At 41.9% G+C, this 27,774-nt stretch overlaps 1 protein-coding gene across 1 annotated transcript in view; it reads right to left on the reverse strand.

Moving 5' to 3' along the window:
* DPP6 (dipeptidyl peptidase like 6) overlaps positions 1-27,774 on the reverse strand; it is an 890,123-nt gene that overhangs the window by 376,857 nt on the left and 485,492 nt on the right. Inside the window, exon 4 of the mRNA XM_075550777.1 lies at positions 613-707. Coding sequence (XP_075406892.1) covers positions 613-707 — 95 coding nt within the window. The remainder of the gene's footprint in view (positions 1-612; positions 708-27,774) is intronic.

The following is a 27,774-nucleotide window of genomic DNA, read 5'->3' on the forward strand; positions in this document are numbered from 1 at the left end:
ATTTCAGTTGGTATTTCATCAATTCCTGTAGCCGTGTTTTTCACTAATGCCTTTCTGGCAATGTGCACTTCTGATTTTAATGTCATTGGTTCTTGGTCATCACCACCTCTTGAAATGATTGCATTGTGACCAGTTCTTCTTGTGATACTTCCTGCACCATTTGGTATGTTGTTAAATTGATTTTAAAAGAAATATTGATTTCTTCAGTCAATATCTTAAATAAGTCTCTTTAATAGTCCCTGTGCATGTGAATATGTGTTTCTAAATCCAGATTGAGCACGTCCTCCTGGAGTATTTTATGGGCATTATTGCAAGTGTTCTGTAAATGCGTAAGAGCCTTAGGACGTTATCTTTCAATTATATATGATATGCAACGCTTGCTTCCAACACCTGCAGAGAAATTTCCCATCCACGGAGAGAAACTGTGCTTTCATCTTATTAAATTAGTGTGGTTTCAATTTCACATTATCTTTAGTTGCTCAGCCTGTAGTATTACAAGTTTATTGCTTCTGCTTGGCTATACTAAAAGTTGAAACCTAAAGTCATTTTCTGCTTTATTGACTTGAAGGAGGAAAAATTGAAATTATCTTGGCCATTAAAGAAAGTACTTACAATTTTTTTGCCTTCGATTAACACTGTAGACACGTTTGTGTCGACATTGCGCAGTATCACATCTCCTTTCTGTTCTCTGTAGATGAATTCTTTGTCTACAGGAGAGGGAGGAAAGGAAGCACAGAACATCAAGCAGCCCGCCTAGACTTCAGGTGAACACTGACAAAAACCAATTGAGGAGTTCCGGAAAAGCACATCCCACTGTTCATCAAAGGGCCCTTTAAATGTGGCAAAATACACCCAGCACTTTTTAATATGACCTTGTTTGAAGCCTCTTTCTGAAATGTTTCTCCTAAATAAAAGGCACCAACATATAAGCACTTTGGAGCATGCTGGAGTATTCTTTGGGACAACACCCAGTATAACCAAAGAAATCTGCTGCCACAGGAGGTTCAAGTTAATTAGTTGTATGACACACTAATTTGATTTTTCTCATGATCATCTTTTTCATTTTAAAGGACTACTAACGTTTTGTATTTTGCCTAGTTGTATTTTAAAATATATTTTACTTCTATTATTTGTGTATATGCTGATAGCAAATAGGACCCAAAATATTTTGTATGACTAAAATAAACAAAAAAACCCCACCAAAACCCTTACTTCCAGTCTGTGGATTCCAACTCATAGTGACCCCATAGGACATAGTAAAGCTGCCCCAGAGCTATCAGTCTTCATAGGAGCAGAATGAATCATCTTTCTCCTGGGCAGTAGCTGGTGGATTCAAACTCCTGACCTTGGGGTTAGCGGCCCAATGCATAATCCATCATGCTACCATATTCACCATCCATAAAATTGTTTTCAAATATAAGAACTAATCTTTCATTCCAGCACCCCACATGTGGTCCAGAAATATTACTTCCCACCCAATGACACAAGAGCCCTTGTGTAAAGATCTGGCCCCAGGTCTGGGATGGGACATGCATAAGTGAGCAAGGAACTATCAAAATCTATCAGGGCAATGCACAAATGACACCAACTCGGTGAAGGAAAAGACATTCAAAGTCTCAACAAGCATAGCAAGTACAACATACTGAAGATCCTCAAATATCTTTAAACCGATGAACTTAACAGCAAAGGAAACAGGCACCATGAGGAAATGCTAATAACACAACCCATGATTCCTGGGATGTGAGAAGAGGAGTGAAAAAGAGAGAGATGAAATAATAATCATCTTCTGAAAACAGTGGTTTTTATTGGATTCCAGATACATTGAGGTTTATGTATTATTCTTACTAATTTTGTTTAAATTTAAATTTTCTATAATTGAGAAAATAAGTGGACATTGATTTAAAAGTCAAGGAGTTCTAAGAAAACAAAAGGAACTTAAACGAGAATAGAGTACAGTGCTTCGTTCCTTCGTCTTATCCTTGCCGGGGCTTTGGGGTCGTTTGGGTTGTTGGGATCAGCTCAAGTTGTGATTGATGATTGTGTTTGTTTTTCTTCAGTAACTACCGAACCATAAAATTATAAATTCTGCGTTATTTCCCTCCGGAATTAGCAGACAGGGATGGAAGCTTGTAAAGGACAACTGATCAAGAGTTAGGTAGGTACATGGCCCCTGGCCAGAAATGAATTTCCATTTGCCTCTCAAACGGGACCTTTTGGGTGGTGCGTTACAGGAAGAGATGAGGATTAGACATTATTCCCAAAATGAGCAACTGCTAGTTTATTTTTGAAAACGTCACGTGACAATTTTAAAATTGGAAAATATTTATTAACTATCTAGAATTGTGGTGCCAACTTGTAGCCACAAGCTATGTCTATTAAAATTAAAATAAGTAGATTTTCAGTTAGAACAGCACATGTCAGCTAAGAGTCCTGTGTGGCTAACGGGTAACCTATTGGACAGGGTAGATACAGACTTTTTCTTTAAGTACAGACAGATCTATTGAATAGGATTATATATAAAGTTATACCAAGTGAATTATTTTGTTCCCACAGAATGTCTTCCTTTCCAACATTAACTGTTTTTATCATGGAAAAATAATCTTTTGCTGACCATCAGCATACAAGAAAAAGCCAAAATACGAGTTTAAAAGGTGGTCAGCAGGCTTTTGATTTCCCTTGCTATTTTAGGCAATGAAGGCGATAATTGTGTGTGTGTGCGTGATTTAAGTAACTTGAAATATTTCTAGAATATCCTAAATGCCATAATACCTTTGTGAGTGTGTGTGCGTGTGTGTGTGTTGTATCCAGAGTTACAATAATCAGCATCGCTCTCAGGGAATAAAAAAGTCAAAATGGCCTTTTTGTGGGTCGTGTTGAAACTTCTCTCTCCAAAGAAATAAATATTAAAACAAAAGAGATTCTTCCACTTGAAATTAAGGAATGGCGAGACTGGCACAGTCCTCAATCCACCGGAGAAACATGAGCACAAATGAGAACGGATGTGGGAATGTTAAGGAAATGATGTGCGTTCTGCCTAAAGTAGATAAGCAACTCCTGTCCATGAAACGTGCTTAGCATAGGTGGGAGCCCCCAAGAGAGCAGTGATGGGCCAAAGGAGCAAAGCTCAACAAAACTAGCCAACAGACCGCATGCACTCAAAAGCACACGTGCGGGATACTCTCCTGGCCACATGATATTGACACCATGGAACAGACATATTCCCTGAATTAAAGGAATTTACAAAGATACATGTGTTATTGAATTCTGACTATGGTAAAGTTCTGTGTCCATCATTCACTCAAGATTCACTGCCATGTGGGAAGCTAATGACTCTGTAGGGCAGGGTAGAACCGCCCCATCTGTTTCCACGACTGACATTTGCCTGAGTAGAAAGCACAGTCTGTCCAGGAGAGTGGCTGGTGGCTTCAGCGGCGGACCTTGCCATGGGTAAGCTGATTCTGGGCGCCAGGGCTCCTTACTTAGAGCATTTATCAGACACGCATTGTGGCAAATAAATGACTGCAAATGCTATTAAGGGTTAAGATTTTGTGAAACAGAAAGAGGATCCACATTTCAGTTCACGCACATGTCAAATCATGAAAATTAGTTTAAAAGCCCATAATGTTAAATTTGCATTAGAGATATCCATGGGAGCTTGTGGCTGTGTTGTCTTGTTTTTAAATATATAGTCACTCGCTTTGCCCATACGAAAGCCCTGGAGGGGATATGCGTACAGGCAAGATGGTTAAGTCCACTGAAACACACACGCGCACACACAACCGAGGCTCCTAGGCTAGAGGTATGCTTCTCAGCACTCAGACACGTGGCCAGATAACAATGATAATATGTGTGTCCTCCTCCACCCTTCCTGCCTGGGGGATCAATAAAGATCACCTCCTGATTTGGGGATCCACTCTTATAAAAAGTTAGTCTTTGAGACTTACAAGGGCAGCTGTCCTATGAATCACAATTGATTCATTGGCGGTGAGTTTGGCTGGTTTGGGGTGTTTTGTTACTACCCAATGGTTTTAGAATAGTAATTCACTGTAATTTTCATATCTTTGGAAGGAATGAAGCCTCTGTTGATTTTGGAAATATGCTATTGCTCTTTTATTGCTCTTCAGCCTCCATGAGACAAATCATTGATGATGTATCTGTCTTTGGCCACCTATTTTCTCTTTGCTGAATTTCTTCTCCACTATTACAAATATTGGAAGTTTTGGAGGAGCCCCGGGGGTGCAGTGGGTTATGCATTAGAATGGCGCCATTCAAATCCACTACCACAGCAGTTCTCAAACTGTGGGTCGCGACCCCTTTGGGGGTCGAATGTCCCTTTCACAGGTCGCCCGATTCATAACAGTAGCAAAGTGACAGTGATGAAGTAGCAACGGAAATAATTTCAAAGTTGGGGGTCACCACAAATGAGGAACTGTATGAAAGGATTGAGAACCACACCACTACACTAGCGGCTTGTGACACAGCCGCTTCTAGGGAGAAATTCCAGGCTTTCAACTCAGAGTCTCAGAAACTCACAGGAGTAGGTTTAGCTTGTCCGAAAGGGCTTCTATGAGTCAGAATAGACCCAGTGACAGGGAGTTTGAGATTTTGTTATAAATTTGTTGTAATTTTCCCGGTGGACAGTGTCATGGAATTGATTAACAGATACAAGGATAGAGAACCATCCAGAAGGACTCTCAGTGGCTGGAGTGTGGATGATTTGCATAGGAAAACTGGAAAATGCTTCAATTCATTAAAGCACATTAAATTTATAAGATAATTCATAAATCCATGTTTTTCCTCTGTTTTTTTTTCCTCCTCCCCTCTAGTTTGCATCATAAGAAATTGTCAGGGGGGAGGCAGGGCTGGCTTCAGAGAGGTCAACAGTCTTTCAAAAGGCCATTGTTTAATCTACTTGATGGCAGTGAGTTTGATCTGGGGTTTTGGAAATTCTAAATACAGTACCAAGAGCACTCAGTGGCCCTGCCAGTAAGCACTTACCCATGTGGACATTTGCAAGACTCTATCCTGAGGCCTCAAGAGTCCCCGACTTCACTCTCAGCGCTGACTGAGCTGGAGATGCTGGGATCACTGGTTCACTGGTGCCCTCCTGCTCCAGAGCCTCACACTGTGCGCTCTGGATCCCAATTTGTGCCAGACTTTACGTGCGTGGCAGGCCTACCTTCCTGGGAAATTAGCCGTGTCTTATTTCCCTGAAAGTTTTCAAATTGAGAATATATTAGAAAAATGGCAAGGGATGATTTCCTTCTCTGTTTCAAGATTATGGGAATGATGTTGTTTTCTGCAAGCATGGGCACTCGCAGATGCATGTGCTTCAGAAAACCTGAATCTCAGAGACAAAGAGCTGAATTGTCTAGGGCAGAAATGAGTGGGTGGTTAGGAAGGGATGGAGGGTGGTGGGTTATTAAATTCTATGGGATTCAGATTATGGCAGATTGATGCCACACAATCACTTTTACAACCTGAGTAATTACATCGACAAGTAACTTCAAAACAAACCAAGATTTTAGCTCAGTAAAAATTTTGGAAGGTCACTATATCTCTAAAAGGATTTTATTGGCTTTAAATTTCACTTAATTTTCATCATATATTGCTTAAGATCTGAGATGGCCTGATTTTGCCTTTGATTAATTGACTGCCAAAATCACTTTTAAAATTTTTAAACACTTCCATTCTTCTTGTGGGGAAGAATGTTTACGTTCCTTTATGGAGTCATGCTTAGACTATTAAACAGTTTATGGCACAGAAATTCCACTAACAAACAACAAAGCACTGCTTGTATTTAACATGGTCAAATACACGCCATTTGGCTGAGGAAAGAGCAATGCATTTGTAGAATTACGATTTTTTTGTAATGTATATTTTCACCCAAACCTTCAAAAACGACAGTATATGGATGAACGAATGTGTTTTCAAGCAAATAACTAAATAGGTGAAGAAAGTTAAATCCTTTCTTGCTCCAGGAAAGATACCTTTCCTTGCTCTTTATGCTGTAAGGAAAATCCTCAAAGGGAGTTTTAACATGTAGAAGAAAAACCGGCACATTACTTCCTCTCACGTATTTCCACATTCCCAGAATGCACCCATCCCATGAACCCCTTCCTCCTTTACTAACAATCTTCTCTGCACTAGAAATCCCAACCTCCTCCACTTCTGACTTTACTTGTGGGTCAAAGCTACACCTACCCAACATTCAGGACCCAGATCTTCCAGAACGCTGGTTCCTCTGGGTCACCAGCTATGAGAGTTAGGTTTATTGTGCCAAGAAGGCTTCCATAGGGACACGTAGGCGGAGTCTAATCTGGTCAGTTTGATTGGAGGGCAACAGAGAGCAATATTATTGATGGTAGGCATCCCTCTCTTCTTCCCTAGTGATCTGACCAGCATATGGCTCTTTGAGCTCCTTCTTTGCCTCAACCATGTGCTTCACTACCTGTGAGCCAAGCCAACCCATGGAGCATGTTGCTAGAGCTTGAGTCTCCTTCAAGACATTCTTAGTCACACTGCTGGTGCGTCCATTGCTTGAACTCGAGGCTGGTGGATTGTGTTGCCATGCATTGTTTGCGTTTGAGATCCCATCAGGGCCTGCTCTGCTAAGCTGCACACTATTTTTGTTGCTGCCCACTCTGCTGCCTGCTGGCTGACTCTGTCTGTCTTGCCTGGGGGAAGACTCTGCTATCTGTTTCCTTGACCTTGGACCAACAGCCTGAGTGAGTTGAAGAATCTTCTTTATATAAACTGTTCCACGAAAGTGAGTTGAACTGAGCCCTCTGAACAGATGTGCAGACTAATTAACCATCACATTCCTTCCTACTGTATAAATACACACACACACACAACCTAACATACCAGCTAATAATTTTTCCTCTTTCAAGTCCTCCAAGAGTGATCATTCCTGAGTTGTGGTTTCGCTATTACAATTCTTGAACACATTCCTAGGATATTTATGATCAGTTGTCATAAAAATATAAGATTCCCTGGAAGTCTATAAATTGTTTTTACTTTAGTGTTTATATCATTTAAAATAGCACTAGAGAAATTCAATAACAAATATAGAAGGTGCCAAGAAAAGTTCTAGAGGTTGGAGGACCCCACTACGATCAAGAACAAGTGGAGTGAGCTCTTTGGTCGTGGGACCCTGGCACCGGGAACCTCCTAGAGCAAGGAGCCAGGGAAAGCTCTCAGATGAGAGACAGCAAAATGGCACAAGACTGGGTGAGCAGCAAGAACCAAGAGACCAGTGTGAGGTGACTGCAATGAGTTTTTTGTACTTATAGAGCAAGAGACCGTAAGTTGGAGGCTTTCTGGTGAAGTGGGGTGTCTCTGAACACTTGCTGACTGAAGGAAAGGAATGCATCTCTTGCCCGAGTAGAGCAAAGACCAACAGAAACACCTGAGAGTAAGATCGCTGTGCCTGAGTGTCCAGCTGAGACGTGTATTAGAGCTTAAGTTATGAGCATATCATCAGGATACAGATGACAGCCCCAAATCCATAAGCAGAGCCCTCACACAGATGACGCCTCCATTGAAGTCTTTCTGATCATTAACCAAGGATGTAGACAATCCTGCCTCCAATTTCTTGGAGAGTGGACTGCCTCCACGACTCTCCAGCCAACCTGGGGAAGGGCAGTCTCTTAGTGGTTTGCCTAGGTACATCCTTGATGGAGGTCAGTACACTGGGGTTGTACAGGGGTCACAGTCACGAGTTAAAGTTGTATCCTATCAGTCTTACCCTGACTGTTTTGGTCAGACGTCCCTGAACCAATCTTGTAAGCACATCTATGTAACGATGTATGTGTCCCAACCATGATCCCATTCCTGCTTTTGTAGTCCCACCTGTAATTGTGATGTATTTATCTGCCACCAGTCATGTTGTGTGGTAATTTCTTTTGTACACACACCTTCTCATGCCCTATATATCTTGGGTCTCAATTGTGAACCCTTGGAAACCATTTTCACCTCTTGTTAATGGCCTCTCTCATCCAGATGATATCTCTATGTCTCTATCTTTGAGTCATCTTGGTCTCTTTTAAGACTTAATCAATGTTCTCTTTAAATTACATTGGAAATGGAGTCTTGTTGTACCCTAAGGCAGAAGGGGCTGAGAACTGTTTGGGATGGAAGCTGTCCTGATTAAAGAACTATGTCTTGTCTCCAGTCTAAGCTATTTCCCGGGTGATCTTGATCCCAAGTAGTTTCTGTGACTTTCAAGTTGATCTGTTAACCTTCCTAATAAGCCATGTAAGAGTGAGTATGGTCTGCGGATTCTGTGTAGCTACTGCAACAAATTATGGAGCCAAGCATAAACTAGAGAGTACCATAGAAGGAACGGAGTGTGTCTTAATTGGTACTAAGTTTGGAGAGTCGTACCTCCACTTCTTAAGAATGAGCTTTATACCAATGGTGTTTCACCACCCCCACTCCTAAAGTTAGATGGCTTTTGATGCACTACATTATACCGCCTGACTTAAAAACAAACAGAACCCTCTGAAGTCAAGCCAATATTAACTACATAGTGAAGACCATCCCTACATAAAACAACTTGGTCTATTCATTAGAGTGGAAAAAATAGAAACAAATCATTAGAAGATCATTTACTCTTGGAGGAGAAATAGGCAAGTACCCTCAAGGAATCAATTACTGCTTCAGGATTGTCCATTCACATCTGCCAAGCTTCAGAGTGTCTGGTTATACAATGTAAATGGATGAGCTGTTCCGTCCAGAGAAGGCAATTTGGCTTAGGAAACAAATGGGATGTCAAAGACAGACTTCTTCCTTGGAATGTGTGCCGCTTTGGTCTATCTGCTTTGGCAAAATGCACCATTACCTATGGCCTGCATGTCAGTTTGAACAAGGAGATACACTCCCCACCACGGAGTGGATTCTGGCTGTCCAGCTGACCATTGGTCTCCGATCTGCCCAAGCAAGTCCTTTTCAGTTTTATGTAAATTGAGACCAGTTGTCCCTTGTATGGCCACTTGCAAACTTTTAATATTGTAGGAAACACACAACAAACTATGAGGCAGAAGAGAAGCACAAAAAAACACTATTAGATGCTCTCCAACATCAAATGATAATGATATCTCTAAGGTAAACCAGAGACATATTTAAGCCATAGATATATGAATGGCTTTGGGCTTGCGGTGAATTCTAGTCCCAATCTAAGAACAATTAGTCTTTATGACACGGCTCTGCTTGATGCCCACCCTTATGTTATTGTTCTTTTGTTTGTCTTGTATTATTTTTCTTTATATGAAATCAGGGATATGTAAATCTATATATATTTCTATATTGTTTTCCACAACAGTATCCTTTTTCATTTGCAGCACTAAGGTTTCAATATTTGTTATTTCCTTAAAACTTATTTGCCACACCAGCCAGTGAGATCACGAGGTGCCAAAGGGACCAGGTATAAGGCATCATGCAAAAAATATATATGTATATATGTGTGTGTGTGTATATATATGTATATATATATATATATAATATTGAATGGAGGGGGAAGTGCAGAGTGGAGACCCAAGGCCCAAGTGTCAGCCACTGGAGATCCCCTCATAGAGGGGTTTAGGAGAGGAGATGGGTCAGTCAGGGTGTGAGGTAGTACCGATGAAGAACACAGCCTTCCCCCAGATCCTGGATGCTTCCTCCCCCAACTACCATGATCTGAATTCTATCTTGCAGGGCTGGATAGGGAAGAGGTTGTACACTGGTGCATATGGGGGCTGGAGGTAAGGGAATCCAGGGTGGATGATACCTTCAGGACCAAGGGTGTGAGGGGCGATGCTGGGAGAGTGGAGGATGAGTGGGTTGGAAAGGGGGAACTGATTACAAGGATCCACATGTGACCTCCTCCCTGGGAGATGGACGGCAGAGAAGGGGGAGACGGGAGACTCCGGATAGGGCAAGATATGACAAAAATAACAATGTATAAATTACCAAGGGCACATGAGGGAGGGGGGAGCGGGGAGGGAGGGAAAAAAAAGAGGACCTGATGCAAAGGGCTTAAGTGGAGAGCAAATGCTTTGAGAATGATTGGGGCAGGGAATGTGCAGATGTGCTTTATACAATTGATGTATGTATATGTATGGTTTGTGATGAGTTGTATGAGCCCCTAATAAAATGTTAAAAAAAAGAATAGATTAACTACAATAAATTTAGACAGCATTATTAACCAAAAAAAACTTACTTGCTTGTTTGTTTTAATCACAGTGATATTAGTGGAAATCAAATGGTATCTCAGTGTGGTTTCAATATGCATCTCACTGATGACTAATGGCATTGAATATTATTTTATGTGTTTGGTGACCATTTGAATTTTTTATGACACATATCTATTCAATTCCAATGCTTATTTTCTAATTGGGTAATTGGTCTTTCTGTTATTAAATTGTCAAATTTTATATATATATATTGATTGAGGTTCTCATAAAATACATGGTTTCCAAAGATATTCTCCCAGTCAGTAACTTTTCTTTTTTTCTATAAAGTCTTTTGATAAAAGAAGTTATTAATTTTTATGAAGTCTTATTTATCTATTTTGCTTTTGATGTTTGTGTGTTCGCTACACTCTATTAGATAAACCATTGTTGAAAAAGAAGTTCAACATCAGTATCCCTGCCTATTCTTCTAAGCAAGCTCCATCCTTCAAAAGAAGGGAAACCACAAGAGGACCCAGAGCTCTTTTCAGGTGCTGAAGAAGTGCTGATGGCTATCGGGGAATGACAGGAAACTATCATGTAGCACATCATTCTACAGACTAGTTATATGAAGCAAAGTTAAAACTGGCACAAGACCGCTTGGCCAAAACAAACCAAAGCAAATGCAAAGCAAAAACAAACTAACAAACAACCATAGAAGATCCCTAGATCAAGTCTAAAGTTCATTCGACTATTACTGGGTCAGAGAGAAAATGACTATATAGAAAAAAGGAGAAAGCTAGTCGATTTAGCAGGTGTCATGGGCACTTGTGATCATCGGGGCAATTTGCATGGAGACCCACTGTGGTTGGAAGAGACAGCGGCGCTACCTTCATGCATTCATTTATTTATCTGACTCATAAAATAGAACTCAGAGACATGAAATCCTCAATGTCAGAAAGTCAATCCGTGGTTCAAGAATCAGATGTGGTGGTCCTGCCAAGGCACCTTCTTGTGTCGCCCCTCCCCGGGTGCTCTCACAGCTCCAAAAAGCACATCCGGAGGACACAACCGGACGTTTCCCAGGGGACAATGGAATAAACTGCTCCTCTAACCACATAGTGTAAGTTTCCATTGTAAGTTCCCCTTTAATTGTCTCTAGACCATGCTTGTTCTTATGTTTTGAGTAACAAGCTGTTATGTTTATTTGGTTGTATTTTTTCCTCCAATACTTGATCCTATAAATCTATTCATCTTTCAGGTTAGCTGTCTCCCAACACGGGCCTGCCTGCACCCTATCCGTGTGACACTCATTTCCTGATGAGTCATGGACAAATGCCCTTAGATGCCCTTGTCATTTTAAATTCTGGGGCCACAAGGGAATACCACTCCCCTTGTGGCCTCCAGTGAATACCTCTTGGAAGCGCAGCAACCAACAATCAGCTTTCACAGACTGTGGTGCGGATCAGCATGTCTCCTCATGTTCTAGCTCTTATTTTCTTATCCCTGGTATGAGCATGCATCCCGTCTCATAAATAAGAATGCTAAAGGCTGGTGAGCCAGACAGGCTTAATGTTTATATACCACTCGAAGACGGATTCCACGGTAGGCTAGCTCTCCATAATTTCAAAACGCGTATCGGTGCCCAGCATCTCATGTTTGTATACATCATTTAAAGACCTGCCTCGTTACTGATTCTCTTCATCAGATCACGGGTGACATACTCTGGGGGAACACATGGGTGTCTGTTACTCAGAGTCAAAAGTTATTTCAAAATCTTTAGAAGTCAGGCTTAATAGAATTTCAGCCAATTTGTTTCTCTTGTATCTTCTTAAATCTATTTTCAGAAGTAATACCTGGGGGATAAAAGGCTTGCTAAAAAAATGGAAAGTACCTCTTTCAATTACAATAAGCTTATAAATGAGAAAACTTATTTTATGGGCAACGTTTTCCCCCTTTGTTTTATTCACAAAATAAGGTGTATCTCCCCCCCCCCGTATTAAGTTTATTTGCAAACATAACCAGCATGGTATTAAGAGCGTGATCCAACATTCAGCGGTCACACCTCTTACAACGCTCTTCCCATCTGTTTCACAGATGCACTTAAGCATCTTCATTCCTTAAACACTCAATGTCTTACGATAAATCTAGACCCAAAGAACGCGGTCACCCGAACCAGGAACCGCCACCTGTTTCCCATAGAAAATGGCAAATTCTTCCCAGGGCCCTACTCCTAGCGGCTCCTTCAGACCACACAGGGGTCCACCTAGGATGCTCGGCCCCAGCAGGGCGCTGTTGGAGGCTCCGCGCAATTCACAGAGAGCGACCACAGAAGAAATGGCAGAGCCAATTCCTGTTCTCTCGACCTTGTTCCCCGGTGCCCAAGGAAGGTGTATCTTTTAATCTGTGTTTTCTTAGATTTGATGGTATTTAGTATGCACTTATCAGTAATGAATGTGACTTTGTTTTAAGTTCTCGTTTCTGATCTGTTGCAGAAAACAAATTATCTTCACAGTTCCTTATAAACTTAGAATATTTTAAAACTATTCCAACAATTGAAGAACCAATTCATAAGTCTCAGGTCCATTGGAGTCCTGGATATGGGTCTGGCTGGTTCTTGGTGGATTCTGGACTGGCTCATCCTGCCAAGGTGGATGGTGATTTCTCCAAATCTCAAATCTCAGAAGAGATTTGCTTTCAATAGTACAACTGATCCTCCAGCACCGTAAAATAACCTCTCTTGCTTTACTCAAATCCTATCAAGAATGCAATTGAGGGTAGATATAACCCTGATGCTCACATTCCTGGATTGTAAGCCAAGCAGAATCCCCTTGTTCTGACTGAATGGTGGTCTGTTTATGTGCAGGTTCCACAGAAGCACCTTGAAGGGTTCTTCAGAGTGATTACCATTCTTTGCCATGTTCTCCATAATTTGTTATGGTCCACATAGTCAATCGCCTTTGCAAAAATCAATAAAAAAGAGGTAAACTTATTTCTGGTATTCATTGAGTTCATCAAGATTCACATGAAGTCCACAATATAATTCCTTGTAGCACGTTCTCTGAATCCAGCTCCCATTTCTGGGACGGTCTTGCTGATACGCTGCTGCAACAATATCTGGTTTCTCTTCAGCAAAGAGTTGCTTGTTCCACAAAATAATTAGTGGAAAATGGAATTAAAATATATTGTAATCATTTCAGGATTTTTTGGGTAAAGTTTATTATTAATTGGGAGTTATTACACATATATCATTCCATAGTACAATCACATCAAGCCGTTTTGTACAATCGCTACCACAACCAGTCTCCATTCTTTCCTTTCCTGGATTCCTTGACCTCAACTCCGATTTACCACCACCCCACCCAACCCCACCCCACCCCACCCCACCCCACCACTGTACCCACCCCACCCCACCCCACCACTGTACCCACCCCACCCCACCCCACCCCACCCCACCACTGTACCCACCCCACCCCACCCCACCCCACCACTGTACCCACCCCACCCCACCCCACCCCACCACTGTACCCACACCACCCCACCCCACCCCACCCCACCCCTGTACCCACCCTTCCCTGACCCGGAAACCCTTCTTCTACTTGGTGTCTACAGGGGTTCATCAGTCCTGTTTTTCATATACCAGCAAACAAAAAACACATAACACAAAGGGTAACCCTCCATGACACGGCACACAGGAAGTAAGACTCTGGCGATCTCCCTCTCTCCACAACTGAGGGATGGGAGGAAAGCGGTTACTAAACAGAGAGATGAGTAGAGAAGGTCAAAGGGAACGGCTAAAACGTCGTCGGTTGATCCCCCCTCTGATGCACGCTGGACCTGATCTGGTTTTCAACATTTCCATGAACTTTCGATGCTCTCTCATCTAATACTAGCTCAGCTTGCTGGCATAGCTTGAAAGAACCTTCCCCTATGATAAATTACCATTAATATCCATGATGTGCCTGAGTCTGAAACCCAGAGCACAGAGCTCCCTATGGGAGAAGCAGATTAATTTTTAATCAGAGCAGCAATCCAGGGATCTGCTCTATGACATTTGTTTGCAGATACAAGATGTCTTAATTCCCGTGCTCAGCTTTCCAATTCAGCCAGCTGCTAGGCTGTTCCGGAGGATGGTGGCTAACCTTAGCAGGTGCCACACCGAAGCATCAAAGAGTGATTTTTTGGTTTTATCATTATACTGAAACCCAAATCCAAACTCACTGCCTTAAAGTCAATTCCTATTGATAGCAACCCATTCTAGAGTTTCCAAGGTTGTACATCTTTAAGGAAGCAGACAGCAGCATCTTTCCTCACTGTGTCAGTCTGGGTAGACTAGAGAAACAAATTCATAAACATGCATATGTACATAGGGAGAGGTTTATATACAAGAGGAATTGAACACTGAGAAAACATGCCAACTCAGCCCAGTCCAAGGCCAAAATTCTGATAGTAGCCCATATGTCCCATACCAATCTATAAAGTCCTCTTCAGACTCACGAAACACATGCAATGACACCAAATTCAGGACGATCACAAGCCACTGGGTAGAAAGTCTTTGGGTCCAGTGGTGTTGTAAGCATCTCAGTGCTGACAGGGGCCTTCTGTGGCTTCTTCGGATTCAGAGCTCTGATTGTGTCTATGTGGCTTGTCTTCTGCAATGTCTCCCAGGGAGTAGCAGAGAGGGGGGGGAGGGGTCTTCTGCCTCCAAGGAGGAAGTCCCAGATTCCCCAGAATTCTCAGAAGAAGGCCATGCCCACACAGAAGTCTCATTGGCTATCTCCAGATTGGCAGTCTAGAGTCCACCTCTACTACACTCTTAATCCTTAAATAACCCCGGATTAGGTGACTGCCACACCTGCCAAGGAGTACGCCAACCCTTCTGCAGTGCCACGCAGGATCCTTACTTGCTTACATTGACTTTCTACATCAGGTAATTTCTCCAGTCCCTTTTTCATGTAGTGGTAGACTAACAAAAATAGTTCCATTTAAATTGAAAAACGAGAATTATGTCTTCTTTTTCCTTTAGTATATCAAGAAAAATTTTTTGATTTTCTTTAGATCTAACTTCATAGGTGGTAGTGACAAGCGGTGTTTAATCAACCATGATCTCCTTACGTCTCATGCTCCTTGGAACGATTTGTGGACATTGAGGGTTTCTGAGAAAGAGAATTGTTTGATGTACAGTGTGGAGGTAAAGAGAGAAATTCTGGAAAAGCCATTTGTTTATGCTTTCTTACTTCCATACAGACCCCTTCGGGGACTGGGGGGAGCATCATTGCTTATAGTGATATAAGAAACATTTATCAAGTCAAGCAATCATTTACTTGATGAGGTGCTCTTGAAGGGGCTCTGTTGGCCTGGTGAATTAAACATTGCATTGATAACCTCATGCTTAGCGGTTCAAATCCACCAGCTGCTCTGTGGCAGAAAGATGAAGCTGTTTGCTTCCATAAAGATTTACAATCTTAGAAACCCTATGGAGAAGTTATACTGTAACCTATAGCAATTGTATGATTTCTGAATTATAAGCCAGTAAAACTGTTAAAAAATAAGGTTTGTTGCTTAAAATTATGACATTTATTTTAAGAATAATAAAAAAGGAATTTCCTAATAAGGAGGCCCCTCAGCACAATCCAACTGAAGTCCACAAGCCTGATACGAACTGGGTTCCTCTTCAGACTCATATCACTGCAGGTCAATGATGCAGAAACGGAATTCAGGAAGACCAGAGGCCAGTGGGCTTAGAGTCCAGTGGATCTATGTTTGGTGGAAATATGGCAAGACTCTGACAGCTCTCAGGGTTGGGTCGCTCACATGAGGTCAACCCTGGAGGCAAACATAAATATCCATGAGGAAGATGCAGGGGAGAGAAAAGGGCAAAAAGGGATGGAGAAGTTCTTAGTTTCTCCCTTATAAAGTGGCCGCATCCTGAAGAAGACGTGAGCAGGCTGAGACCTAACTGACAGGTTGAATTCTGCCACTAGCCAGGAGGATCTTGTTGACATCACATATAACCACCATAGGCATTTATTGGCTCCCCCAGAAAGGGTTTGTAGCATTGACCAAGTAAGGCAGAAGCAAGGTCCAGAAGCTGAGGGCCAGAGACAGGCCTGCCTCCTGGCACAGCTGAGAAGAAACTGTCTTGATCGACCAACTCGATGCTAATGAATTGTAACCTGTTACCATCCCCAATAAGCCCCGTAATCACAAACATTTTCTGTGAGTTCTGCACGCCATTGCAATGAACGGACAAACCCAGCTGACCAGCAGAGAATGCTGTGGGAGACAGAGCCCTGCGAGTATGTGACCTTTTTTGTGACAACACAATGTTTTCCTTTGTCTGTCTGTTAGTTTCTCTCTCATTTGCCTGCCTGCAAATCTTGTAGATTACAATCATTCTGCAATTTCATTGACAAGTTGACTGGTGTGGATTAGACATAGAATATCTGCCAGCTGAACAAAATATCGCCAATTCAAGCCTGGGAATCGTTGGCCCACTCTGAATTATCCATCACATGGAGTGGTCTTTCATTTTGCCTCAAGGGACAGATAGACATGTTCAAAATGTGTTTGGATCAGACTACACGCATGACTCGAATAAGTTATTTAGCTTCCCTGAATGGATAATATTAATATTACCTACTTTACTATGTTATTAGAGGATTAAAAGTGATAATGCATTATAGATATTCACTGCCAGCATTTTCCACCTAGTTAATTCTATTTTAGCAAGCATTTACATTAGGTTGAACTAGGCAAACTAGCTCCTGAGCAGCTAAGTGGGTGCTCTTTGTACCCAGCTATCCCCTACTCCTTTAATGGAACTGATGTTTATCTCCCTTGTCAGTACTGCTGGCTGGGGAAGACATGCGCATATTAAGGATGCTTTTCACTGTTTTGTTAACCCTACACACTTCTTTCTAGCAGGGGGCTTATCTTTTCCTCTTTCTTTGTTGCTGTGCTTTGTAAAAGCTTCATTGTAATGCACTTCACATGCCATTTAAAGAATATCACTTAATAGCTTTTAGTATATACACAAAGTTCTGTGACCTCTTTGTTCTTCCACTTGCTCCACTATGACCACACAGGCCTGTTCGCTCATTTTTGCACGTTTTTTCAAGCTTAACATCGTGTTGGAAATCAGTTGCTTTGTACTACTCCTAAAGCTTGGCTCCATTTTTATGTGCATTTTTCTTAAAGTGGAGATCATCAGAAAGCACCCCAGATTAGGACATTGGCTTCAAGAGAGGTTTTTCCTGTTGTTTTTTGCTCCCTCGTTAATATTTTTCATGACTGTGTGGTTAGAATTCTACTTTGGACAGCCTACCGGGCCTTTTACCCTTGAGTAGCCCACTCATCCTAACTGCTTGAGAGGTAAAGGTTTACCTTTACAGGTTGTAACAGGTTTACAATATCCAAAGTATTTCCACAAGCGTTGTCTTAGGCCATTTTACTCTATGATTGTGTTACTCTGGTTGGCTAGAGAAACGAATCTAGGAACATTCATATATAAATAATCAAGAGCTTTATGTCAAAGAGTAATGGTATATTAAGAAAACATCCCAGCCCAGTCCAGATCAAGTCCATAAATATGATATTAGCCCCTATGTCCAATACCAGTCTGTAAATTCCTCTTCAGACTCATGCAACACATGCAATGATGCCGAATGCAGAAAGATCACGGGTCAGTGGGTGGAAAGTCTTGTGGATCCAGTGGCGGTGGAAGCACCTCAGCACTGGCATGGCTGCTCCAGGTCCGAGGCTCTGGCTGCCATCAGCATAGCTCCATTTCGGCTTGTCAACAAGAATGTCTCTTAGAAAGAGTGTGTGTCCCACCTCCAGGGAGGAAGACAGGAGTGCTGAGAATCCTCAGGAGAAGGCCATGCCCACACAGAGGCATTATTGGCTATACCCTGACTGACAGGTCAGACTCCACCCCTTCTTCAAGTTGATAGATTATGTAACTGCCAAGTGATGCAAAATATCTATGCAATCATCTACCTCCAAGAATGATACGCTGGAAAAGTCAATCCTGCTGAGAGTTCAACAAGGTTCCGTGGAGGCTGGGTGGTGCTACTTGCCTGGATTCTAAGGGTTCAAATAAAGTAGGAGGACATACACTATTTCTGGGTTTGCTGGTTTTCTTCCTAGGGATGAAACGGGCTCACATTCCAGGCTCTCCATCTGATACGGCGAAGTAACTGACTCTCAACCTGTCGGGATGCCAGGCAGATGAGATGTGTGTGCCTTTCAGACCCTGCCCCTAAAATTCATGTGAAAGGCTCTGTAGTCTCTTCTAGAGTCTGTGACCGGGGTATACAGGCTCCAGGGGAGAAATCGGAGTCCTTACAGACACAGAACCACCGCAAGGAAAGAGCCATATTCCCTCCAAATGAGGAGTAAATAAACTCATTAACATTTTCAAGGTGCTTGACTCAAATGGAGAATTTAAGTGCAAGGCACCAAGACAGAACCCAGCTCAGTAGAAAGAAGCCAGGGAGGTCACAGAGGTTGACTGTACTTGGAGAAGTCAGCTGTTTTTCAGTCTTATTTTGAATGCCACCCAAGCTGAGGGACCCCTCTTCTGGTACAATCTCCGATAATCCTCTGTTCCCATTCATGAGGTTTTCAGTAACTGACAATGTTTCGATGCTGTTTGTAGGGAGGTTGGCAGTGGCTAATCCCTCTGAAGTGGACCGCCTAGTCCTTCTTTGTTGTCTGCTCTTAGTCTGGACGCTCAACTGGAACAAATGAAATGGGTACCTTTGGTCGATATTGCTAGTATTTGAATTAACAGTGGCATAATTTTCAGCATCACAGTAAAACAAAAGCTATTACAATAAGACAAACTGACAGACAGGTGGTGGTAAATTAACGAGAGAAACTCACTGCCATAGAGCTTATTCCAACTCACAGCAGTCCTACAGGACAGGGTACAATGATCCTGGGGTGTTTCAAGGCTCTAATGCCTTCCGGGGGCAGAAAGCCTCATCTTTCTCTTGTGGAATGGTTGGTGGTTTCAAACTGCTGACTCTAGTTAGCAGCCCTCCTTGTAACCAGAACGCTTGGAGATTCTGAATCATGTCTCTGATACAAGCATTAGGCAACTGTGTTGAAGACAGCAAGAAGAGCAGGGAGAGAAAGAACTTAAATGCTGTCTCATTAACTACCAATCCAATGGAACTATTTCCACAACCTTCCTTATGCCAAGGCACTTGAGTTGGCGGATCATAAAAAGATGAATAACTTTGAGGGGAATGTGAATTCCAGAACATTTCATTGGACTCGGGTGGGACTTGTCCAGGGAGCAAGAGGCTGTTGTGAGAACAGAACAAGAGAATACTGTGTGGCTTAAATCAGGGAAGGTGTCACAGGGTCGTGTTCTCTCACCACATTTGTTCAATCTATGCTGAGGAAAAAATCAGGAGCTGTCTTATATGAAGAAGAATGGGGCATCCGAATTTGAGAAAGTTTTATTGACAACATGAAATAAGCAGGTGACACAACCTTGTTTTCTCAGAGTGAGGAGGACTTGAAACAGCTGATGATGGGTGATGAAGCTGGAGGACAGCCTTTAGTATACTTTACAAATCAACGTAAAGCAAACCTAAGCCATCACACGTGGGCCAGTAGGAAACATGATGATAAATGGAAAAAAGATTGAAGTTGTCAAGGATTTCATCTTGCTTGGATCCACAATCAATGCTCATGGAATCAATAGTCAAAAGACCAAATGATGCATTGCACTGGGTAAATCTGCTGGGCAAGAACTCTTTGAAGTGTTGAAAAGCAAGGATGTTACTTTGGGAACTAAGGGGGTCCTGAACCAAGTCATGTATTTTCAGTTGCTTCATATGCACGTGAAAGTTGGGCATTGACTAAGGAAGAGGAAGAAGAATGGCTTCATCTGAATCAGAGTATTGGCAAACAAGAGTGAAAGTACCAGGGACTGTCTGCGTTGGAAGAAGTACAGACAGAACCCTCCTTACATGGAAGGATGAGAAGACCTTGTCTCATGTACTTTGGACAAGTTATCAGAGAGATCAGTCCCCGGAGAAGGATGCCATGCTTGGTAAAATGGAGGGGGAGTGGCAAAGAAGGCACCAGATGAGAAGGATTAACACATGGCTGCAACAATTGGCTCACACATAAGCAGAAGTGTGACATGTCCCGGGCTGGGCAGTGTTTCCTTCCGCTGTACATAGAATTGCTCTAAGTCAGACAAACTAGACAACACCCAGCAACAACAACTTAATTTGTGCCCAGTCATTCGGAACTGATATAAAACTCACTCTACAAATTCTTCAAAGAGTAACCCCACTCCATGTGTGCCATTTTCATTATGAGTTTAAATGTATTATGCTTCCTTGAATTTCTGCATTTGAATTTGCTCCCACTGTGTTCTCTACTTGCACCGAGATTCAACCTTTTCACATTTTTTAACATTGCCATCGCGTCATACGTTTCTAGAGGCTTCCATCCATCAACTGAATGCTTATTTCATTAGGAAGGACACACAATTGCAGCTACTGAGGGGTTATCAAAGAGACAGCTTGCTCAGATATCTATTGTCCTCTAAAAGTCTGTTTCTGCAATTGGTGAAAAGCCAAAAAGGTCCAGAGCTGGAAAAATAAGAGATAAACCGCTCAGCTTCTATTACAATAAATACAGAACTCATTTTAAAAAGAGAGAAATGAAATAGCATGTTTTTCCTTTTCATGTATTATGATTCATGAGTCTCTTTATGCGTTTAGTATTCTATACAGAAAAGAATAAAAGAAAAAATGCTTTTAAATAGACCATTTGGCAGAATTTAGCGAAACACTGTGTACCACATTCATTTTATATATTAAATAAATAAAGCCAGACAGCATGCATTTTATTATTCCAAGGATGATCCCTTTCAAAGCATTAGCTATTTAAATACTGCAGAGAAAATGTGTCAATGTGATTTTCCCCTAGTTAATTGTGTTGTTATATATTTAAAAAATACTGCCATTGAACCAATTCTGACTCACAGTAACCCTGTAGGGCAGAGTTGAACAACTCCTTACAGGTTGAGTCTGAAAATCCTTAAGGAAAGAGATAGTCTATTTTTCTTCTAAGGAGTGGCTGGTGACTTCCAATTTGGAGTTAGCAGCCCAAAGACTAACCCCACTATGCCACCATATTGCTGTAACACATTCTGTTAAATACAAAAACCAGCATAAATATGGTTTATATATATTCAAGCTTCTCACCCAACTCCCACAGACCCCAGTATCACAGAAAACATTAAAGTCTTCCCTAAAAATTCACAGAAGCTTTGATTGAGAACAAAGTATTCTTCTTAGTAGCATCCAATACTTAATGTTTCCAATTTGTAACAGAAAACATTTAGAAAACTGGAGAATAGAATGATTTTTAAAACTTTATAGAAGGAGGAAATTTCATTAAAGAAGATTGATGAAAATCAATGACATTGAAATAATTAACCCCATGGGGCACTTGAACATTAGTCTCCAAGACTCCAAGAGCCAAAGAATTAGGTGGTACCTGGCTACCAATACCCATTCCACTGAGAGGTATCACAATAGAAATTTCTGGATTAAGTGGGTCAAAAAAGTGGATCAAAACACAAAATCATAAAAATAGTGGTCAGATCGAGACTGGTGGAACTCTAAACAGATTTGGCTCCTTCACTGTTGTAGCAGTTACATAATCTCCTGTCAACTTGCGAATGGGTTAAGTCTAGCCTATCCATCAGGTCATAGCCAATGAGGCCTCTTTATGGGTATGGCCTTCTCCTGAGGATTCTGGGAACTCCTGTTTTCATCTCTAGAGGCCTTGGAGTGGGAGGAGTCACATGGAGACCCACGCCAGCTTTAAGATGCTTCCACAGTCACTGGATCCACAAGACTTTCCACACGCTAACTTGTGATCTTCCTGCATTTGGTGTCATTGCATGTGTTGCATGAGTCGAAAGAGGAATTTTTAGACTAGTGTTGGACATATGTGCTTATGTCCAGCCTTATGGACTTGATCAGGACTGGGCTGGGATGTTTTCTCAACATAAAATTGCTCTTTTACATAAATCTCTTTCTTATAAACATGAGTGTCTATGAATGTGTTTCTCTAGTCAACCCGACCAACACAACTGTCATCTATAGCCTTCTAGAAACTTGGTGTTCACCATTTAAGGTATAATAACATTCCCTCCTTCAGATTTGGATTTTATCAATTATAATCCTTGGATCACACAGACTTGGCGCTTCTTTAATGTGGACTTAGTTGATGCCTCATTTAGATGGCTGTTTGTTTTAAGACAAACCTCTAAGACCCCAGATCTATTCTTTCTGATAGTAGGCATCATCTGGTTTCTTCGTCACGTTTTGCTATAGCATCTCTATCTTCAGTGATCTTTTAATGAGGGTATTGAGTAGGGCCATGTCATAAGACTAATTGTTCTTAGATTAGGCCTAGAATTAAGTGAAAGCTCCAAGTGTGTGTGTGTGTGTGTGTGTGTGTGTGTGTGTGTACATATACATGTCTCTGCTTCACTTTAGAAACACCATTATAATTTTATGATAGAGAACATCATAAATCGTCCCCTTGGGTTATATAAGATAATTCTGTTGATAATGCCATTAATTTATCCAATGGTATAGAACTTAAAGCACTCTTGAGAAAAACAAATTACACAAGTGTGCTAGCCTCAGACCACAATACAAACAGTTGATTTGTACAGATGAAACTCTTGTGTTAGGCTGAGCAGTCTAGAGAAACAAATCCAGTGACACTCATATGGACCCAGAAAGAACTTTACTTTATATCAAGAAGCAACTTTAACATCAAGAACTGACCAGTTAATTTCAAGTGCATAGGTCCGTGGCTAGTCCCCAATTTCCTCTTTAGATTCACATAACTGCATGCTAGGGACACAGTAGGGCGAAGCAGGAAGCAGAAAGATGGCAGGCTGTGGATGCAGAGTCCTGTGGATCCAAAGTCCATTGAAACAGGGTGGAATGCTTGCAGCGTTCAGGGTCAGGTGGTCTACAGGAGAACACTCTTTGAGGCAGGCAGAGTTCCAGCAGGCAGGAAGGCAAGACAGCACAGAAAGTTTATCTGTGTTCACCTTGCTCTTATACAAAAAGCTGATGACATCAAGGAGGTATCATCAGGCTGAGACTTGACTGACAGGCTTAACTCTACCACTAGGTATCTGGTCGATATAATATTGTACTATTAAAACTTTTAAATGACCAGGCATATTTACACAAACAATGGGGGTTGTTGATAGGGCAAAGCATTCAATAGCACTCATTCAAAAAGGCAGAACCGACCATCATATTAATACATGTAATAAAAAGAACATTAAAATAGTAAGTCTATGGTAGTCCTGAGCCACCATTTATTGGACACCCTCAAAGCAAAGTAGCTGAACCAAAGTCCAATGACTTCCAATTCCATAACCTTGGGAAACAGTCACCTGCCTGTTCTCACACTAGGGCAAATCCAAGAGAGTACGTATATTGGTTCCTTAACTCCACTACAAGTAAGTTTGAGGTACATTTCTGTTCACTCAGTAGGCTTTCCAAATCGAATCCTTCTGGTGTGGCCTCTAAAGGATATTGTATACATTGAAGGAAAGAGTCTAATGTCACAGCGGTCTGTAGAACATGGCTTGAGTCACCAAGGGCTGAATCGAGACTAGATCAAAAGTGTTCGTTTAGGAAAATAATGCTGGAGTATTGTCCCCTTGGGTTCTACATAAATACGGTTAAGTTCTTATCCCCCTTGGTGAGAGATCGCTCCATCCATTTACCCATGAACAAAAATGAAATTGCCTTCCCTGAGACATACATACACTCCTTTGCCCAACTTGACTTGTGTTTCCAGTAAAGCTTGCCATTCTTGATGGAATGTCTGTTGAGTTGGGGCTGACCTTAGCACAATGTTGGACTGCAACCGAATGGTCTCCATCTCACTCCATTTTGGCAAACTGACCCCAGCTGAGGTGGTCTTCTCTGTCAGCGTGGTTTTTAAGATATATATGTAAAATGGAGGGTGTATGGTTTTGTTTTGAAGGCATTTCATTTAATAACAAGCATTTTGGCTCCAATCCCTCAAATGGATCTTCTCACGGACACGGGTGAAATTGGAACAAGTAACAGCCACAAGAACAACTTTTGTGATTCTAGCCTAACCTAATAGTCCTTATGTGTTTATCTAGTTATTTATTTTATAGTTTAGAAGAGTCTCAACAAATGTTTTCTCTTTCTAGAGGAAAAGCATCTTCAAGATAACTATTTTTAAAAAATCATTTTATTGGGAGCTTGTACAATTCTTATCACAATGCATACATCCATCCATTGTGTCAAGCACATCGGTACATCTGTTGCCATCACCATTCTCAAAATATCTACAGGCTCTGGATCTCATTGCTACCTGGGCAGAGAGCAGAAGCCTGCCTTTGTCTTGGTGTTTATTCTTATAGGAATATACCAATTAATAGTTGTCCTCTGGTGACACTCACTCAGCATCAAGGTTTCTAGGCCCATCTGTGGCACGAGGTGTTTCGTCATGATTTTTTAGGCATGTGTAGTGTTCCATTGTGTTATGGGCCAGGGTTTCTTTATCCATCTGCGAGTGAGGGGCATTTGAGGCTGGTTCCAGCTTCTTGCTGTTGTGCACTGTGCTGCATCGAATACGAGAGAGCATTTATCTGTTCATGTTCTGTCTCGGACTTCTCTGATCCCCATTATCCCTTAATTCCTTCTTTCCATACATCTTTTGAAGGCATCTTTAGATTTAGTTGGGAAGGGTTCTTTTCAGAGGCCATACTTAATTTGCATTTTGAGAACGATGGCATTGAGGTTTTTGGACCGTAATGTCTGTTGGCCACAAAAAGAAGGATGAGACCAGGGCAATTTGTCATAAAAATTAGGTTCCATATGTTGATCCTTTGACTTATCTACTCCGGTGCTCATATCTTTTCCAAATCATACCTAACTACATTTTAAACATTATTATTAAGGACCTTGGCTTTGGCAGAAAGCAATGTTCTCGCTCAAATGATCATATGTCACATCGCTAATGTTATTAGAAATGACAGGCAACTGAATTTACACTCAGCGTAACTATTAAGAAGGAAATTAACAGGTCAGGGATCAAGAAATCACACAGCCAGTTAACAACCAAATCTTGTCTGTCTTTGTGCTTATTTACTACTCGCATACAACACACACACATCTGCAGCTAGACCATAAATCTGTTTAAATTCTGGCTTTAGAATCCATTCTGTAGCAAGACTGAAACTAGCTCAAGGATAGTGCGATGCTCAGTGTCTCTTTTGCCACTAGAGGGCACTGTTTCATAAAATGCTGTCCGCACCCTTGAGGCTATTGAGAAAACTAAAAATAAGAGTGAGAGTGTAGGTAAGCAGGGACAATTTAGATAAAACAATATCTTATTATCTATATTACAGACTCGTAAATCTTAACTACTGGGTTTTCATATCAGTCTTTCCATTGGGGACTGATGGATCACCTTAGTAAGTCTTAGACCTTCCGTCTACCTCAATTTCCTTGCACACAACACAAACGTTTGTGAAACCTCTTCACAGCACATGGTTTGTTTTTTTTTCACAAAATAGGACTTTTACCCTAAAATGTTGTCGCTGTAGTCTTACTATTTGCTTGCAATGCTCTTTACTTGTAACTATTTGCATAGAATTTGACCAAATGTTTAATGTCAAATGGCTCTAGAGAAAGCTGTATTTTATTACCCTCAGCAGAGGTCACTAGTTTGAAACCCCCAGAAGCTCAGTGGGAGAAAGGTGAGGCATTCTACTCTTAAAAAGATTTACAGCCTTGGGAACCCACGAGGGAAGTTCTACCCTGTCTCATAGGGTCGTTATGAGTCGACATGACTCAATAGCATTGAGTTTTGTTTTTGGAGTTTGGATCTATAATTCTTAATGGTGGATAAACCACCTCAATTGTAGAGCATTGACCTGCTTTTTCTGCTGAGTTCTGATGTGTCTCCTCTCCTTGCTGCCGCCTCTACTTCCTTTGTGACTAAAGTCTTCACATCGCGCTTTGATCATGTGGTCACATGCTCACAATGTCCTCGCACCATGTTAACTCTCAAATATTTTCAGGAAAAAAAATGTAACGTGTTTAGCAGACCACTTAAGTCCTTATACAGACAAAACTATGTATGCAATGGAAACTGAGGCCATCCGCTTCTTTCTCTACTCAATGCCACAGGGACTCACCCAGGAAAAGCGATGCATGATACGTTAAGCCATCCCTCAGTGACCTCATGAGACAGAGCAGAATGGGTCCTGGGGGTTTCTGGGACAGTAAGCCTTTACAGTAGAAAGCCTCATCTTTCTCCTGCAGAGCGGTGGGTGGTTTGGAACTGCTGACCTTGCAGTTAGCAGAGGATAATAAAATGCAACTCTTTCTTTGGAGCTGGTCAGACTTTGACTTTAGCTGCCCCCCCCCCCCAGCTCTTGCGAGTTGGAATTACTCAATGGCAGGCTAAATATGCACCGCTCTATTCTTCCTTAACTTCATTTTATCCTGTTTTAAATGCTCTTCTCTCTCCCATTTTTTAATTTAAGCTCCTTGTCGAGTGCTAGAATTTTCTTAAATAGTCTTTATTACAAGTTTCTCCCTGCCCCCCTTTTTGTGTGTGGCAGAAAAGCTCTTCTCTTGGCCACAGATTTCCACTAAGATCATGACTGGCTTTGGGCAGAGCCCAGTCGCATCTTGCTGTGTGGGCTCATCCCAGGACAGCGGGCATTCAGCACACTTACCATAGAAACGGTTTGCAATGTGTGCATGCTAAATGTCAGGCAAACCGTTCTTTGAAAAGGGAATTGAATAATTTACATCAGTTGGAGTGTATGTTTATTTTCCGAAACACAAAGTGACTTTTAGCGTGAAAACCACAGCTTTCCAGGGAGGGCGGAGGAAGGGGGGGTGGTGGTTAATGATGATCAGAGGAAGCTCTACAAAATGTGGCCGCAGAACAGTCCTGTAGCCTTGTGTCCTGGACCGGCAGCAGGGACATTAAGTTATAGTCACTTGTGGTTTGCTTGCTTTAATAGTCTATCGATGACACACACAGAGTCCAAGACGTCATTGGCAACAAACCCACGGTGCCTGAGTGGATGCTGACACCTAGCAACATTAGAAGGACCCTGTAGCACAGGGTACAACTGTCCCCTAGGGTTCCCGAGGCCGCTGGCTACGATGTCCTTCACAACAGAGTGGTTGCTGGTCTCAAGCTGTCAATCTTTACAAGCAGCGACCCTGACTCATCCCTGCCTGTCATTCACTCCCCAACCCTTCCAGAGGGCAGCGGTGTGAAGAGGGGGGGGGCACACTCCTTTGCACACTTCCCTACACTTCTTCCATGGACGGAGATGGGAATTCCAAGATTCAAAGGTAGCATTGACATGGAGGAGACCTGATGGCACCATGGCTTAAGCATTTGGCTGCTAACCGAAAGGTCAGTCATTCCAAGCCAGCAGCTGAGCTCTAGAGGAGAAATAGAAGACAGTCTGCTTCTGTACAATTTTGCTGCCCGAGAAACTGTGCGCAGCAGTCCTGGTCTGTCCTATGAGCTT

This window comes from Tenrec ecaudatus, chromosome 5 (assembly GCF_050624435.1).
Source record: "Tenrec ecaudatus isolate mTenEca1 chromosome 5, mTenEca1.hap1, whole genome shotgun sequence".
Lineage (NCBI taxonomy): Eukaryota > Metazoa > Chordata > Mammalia > Afrosoricida > Tenrecidae > Tenrec > Tenrec ecaudatus.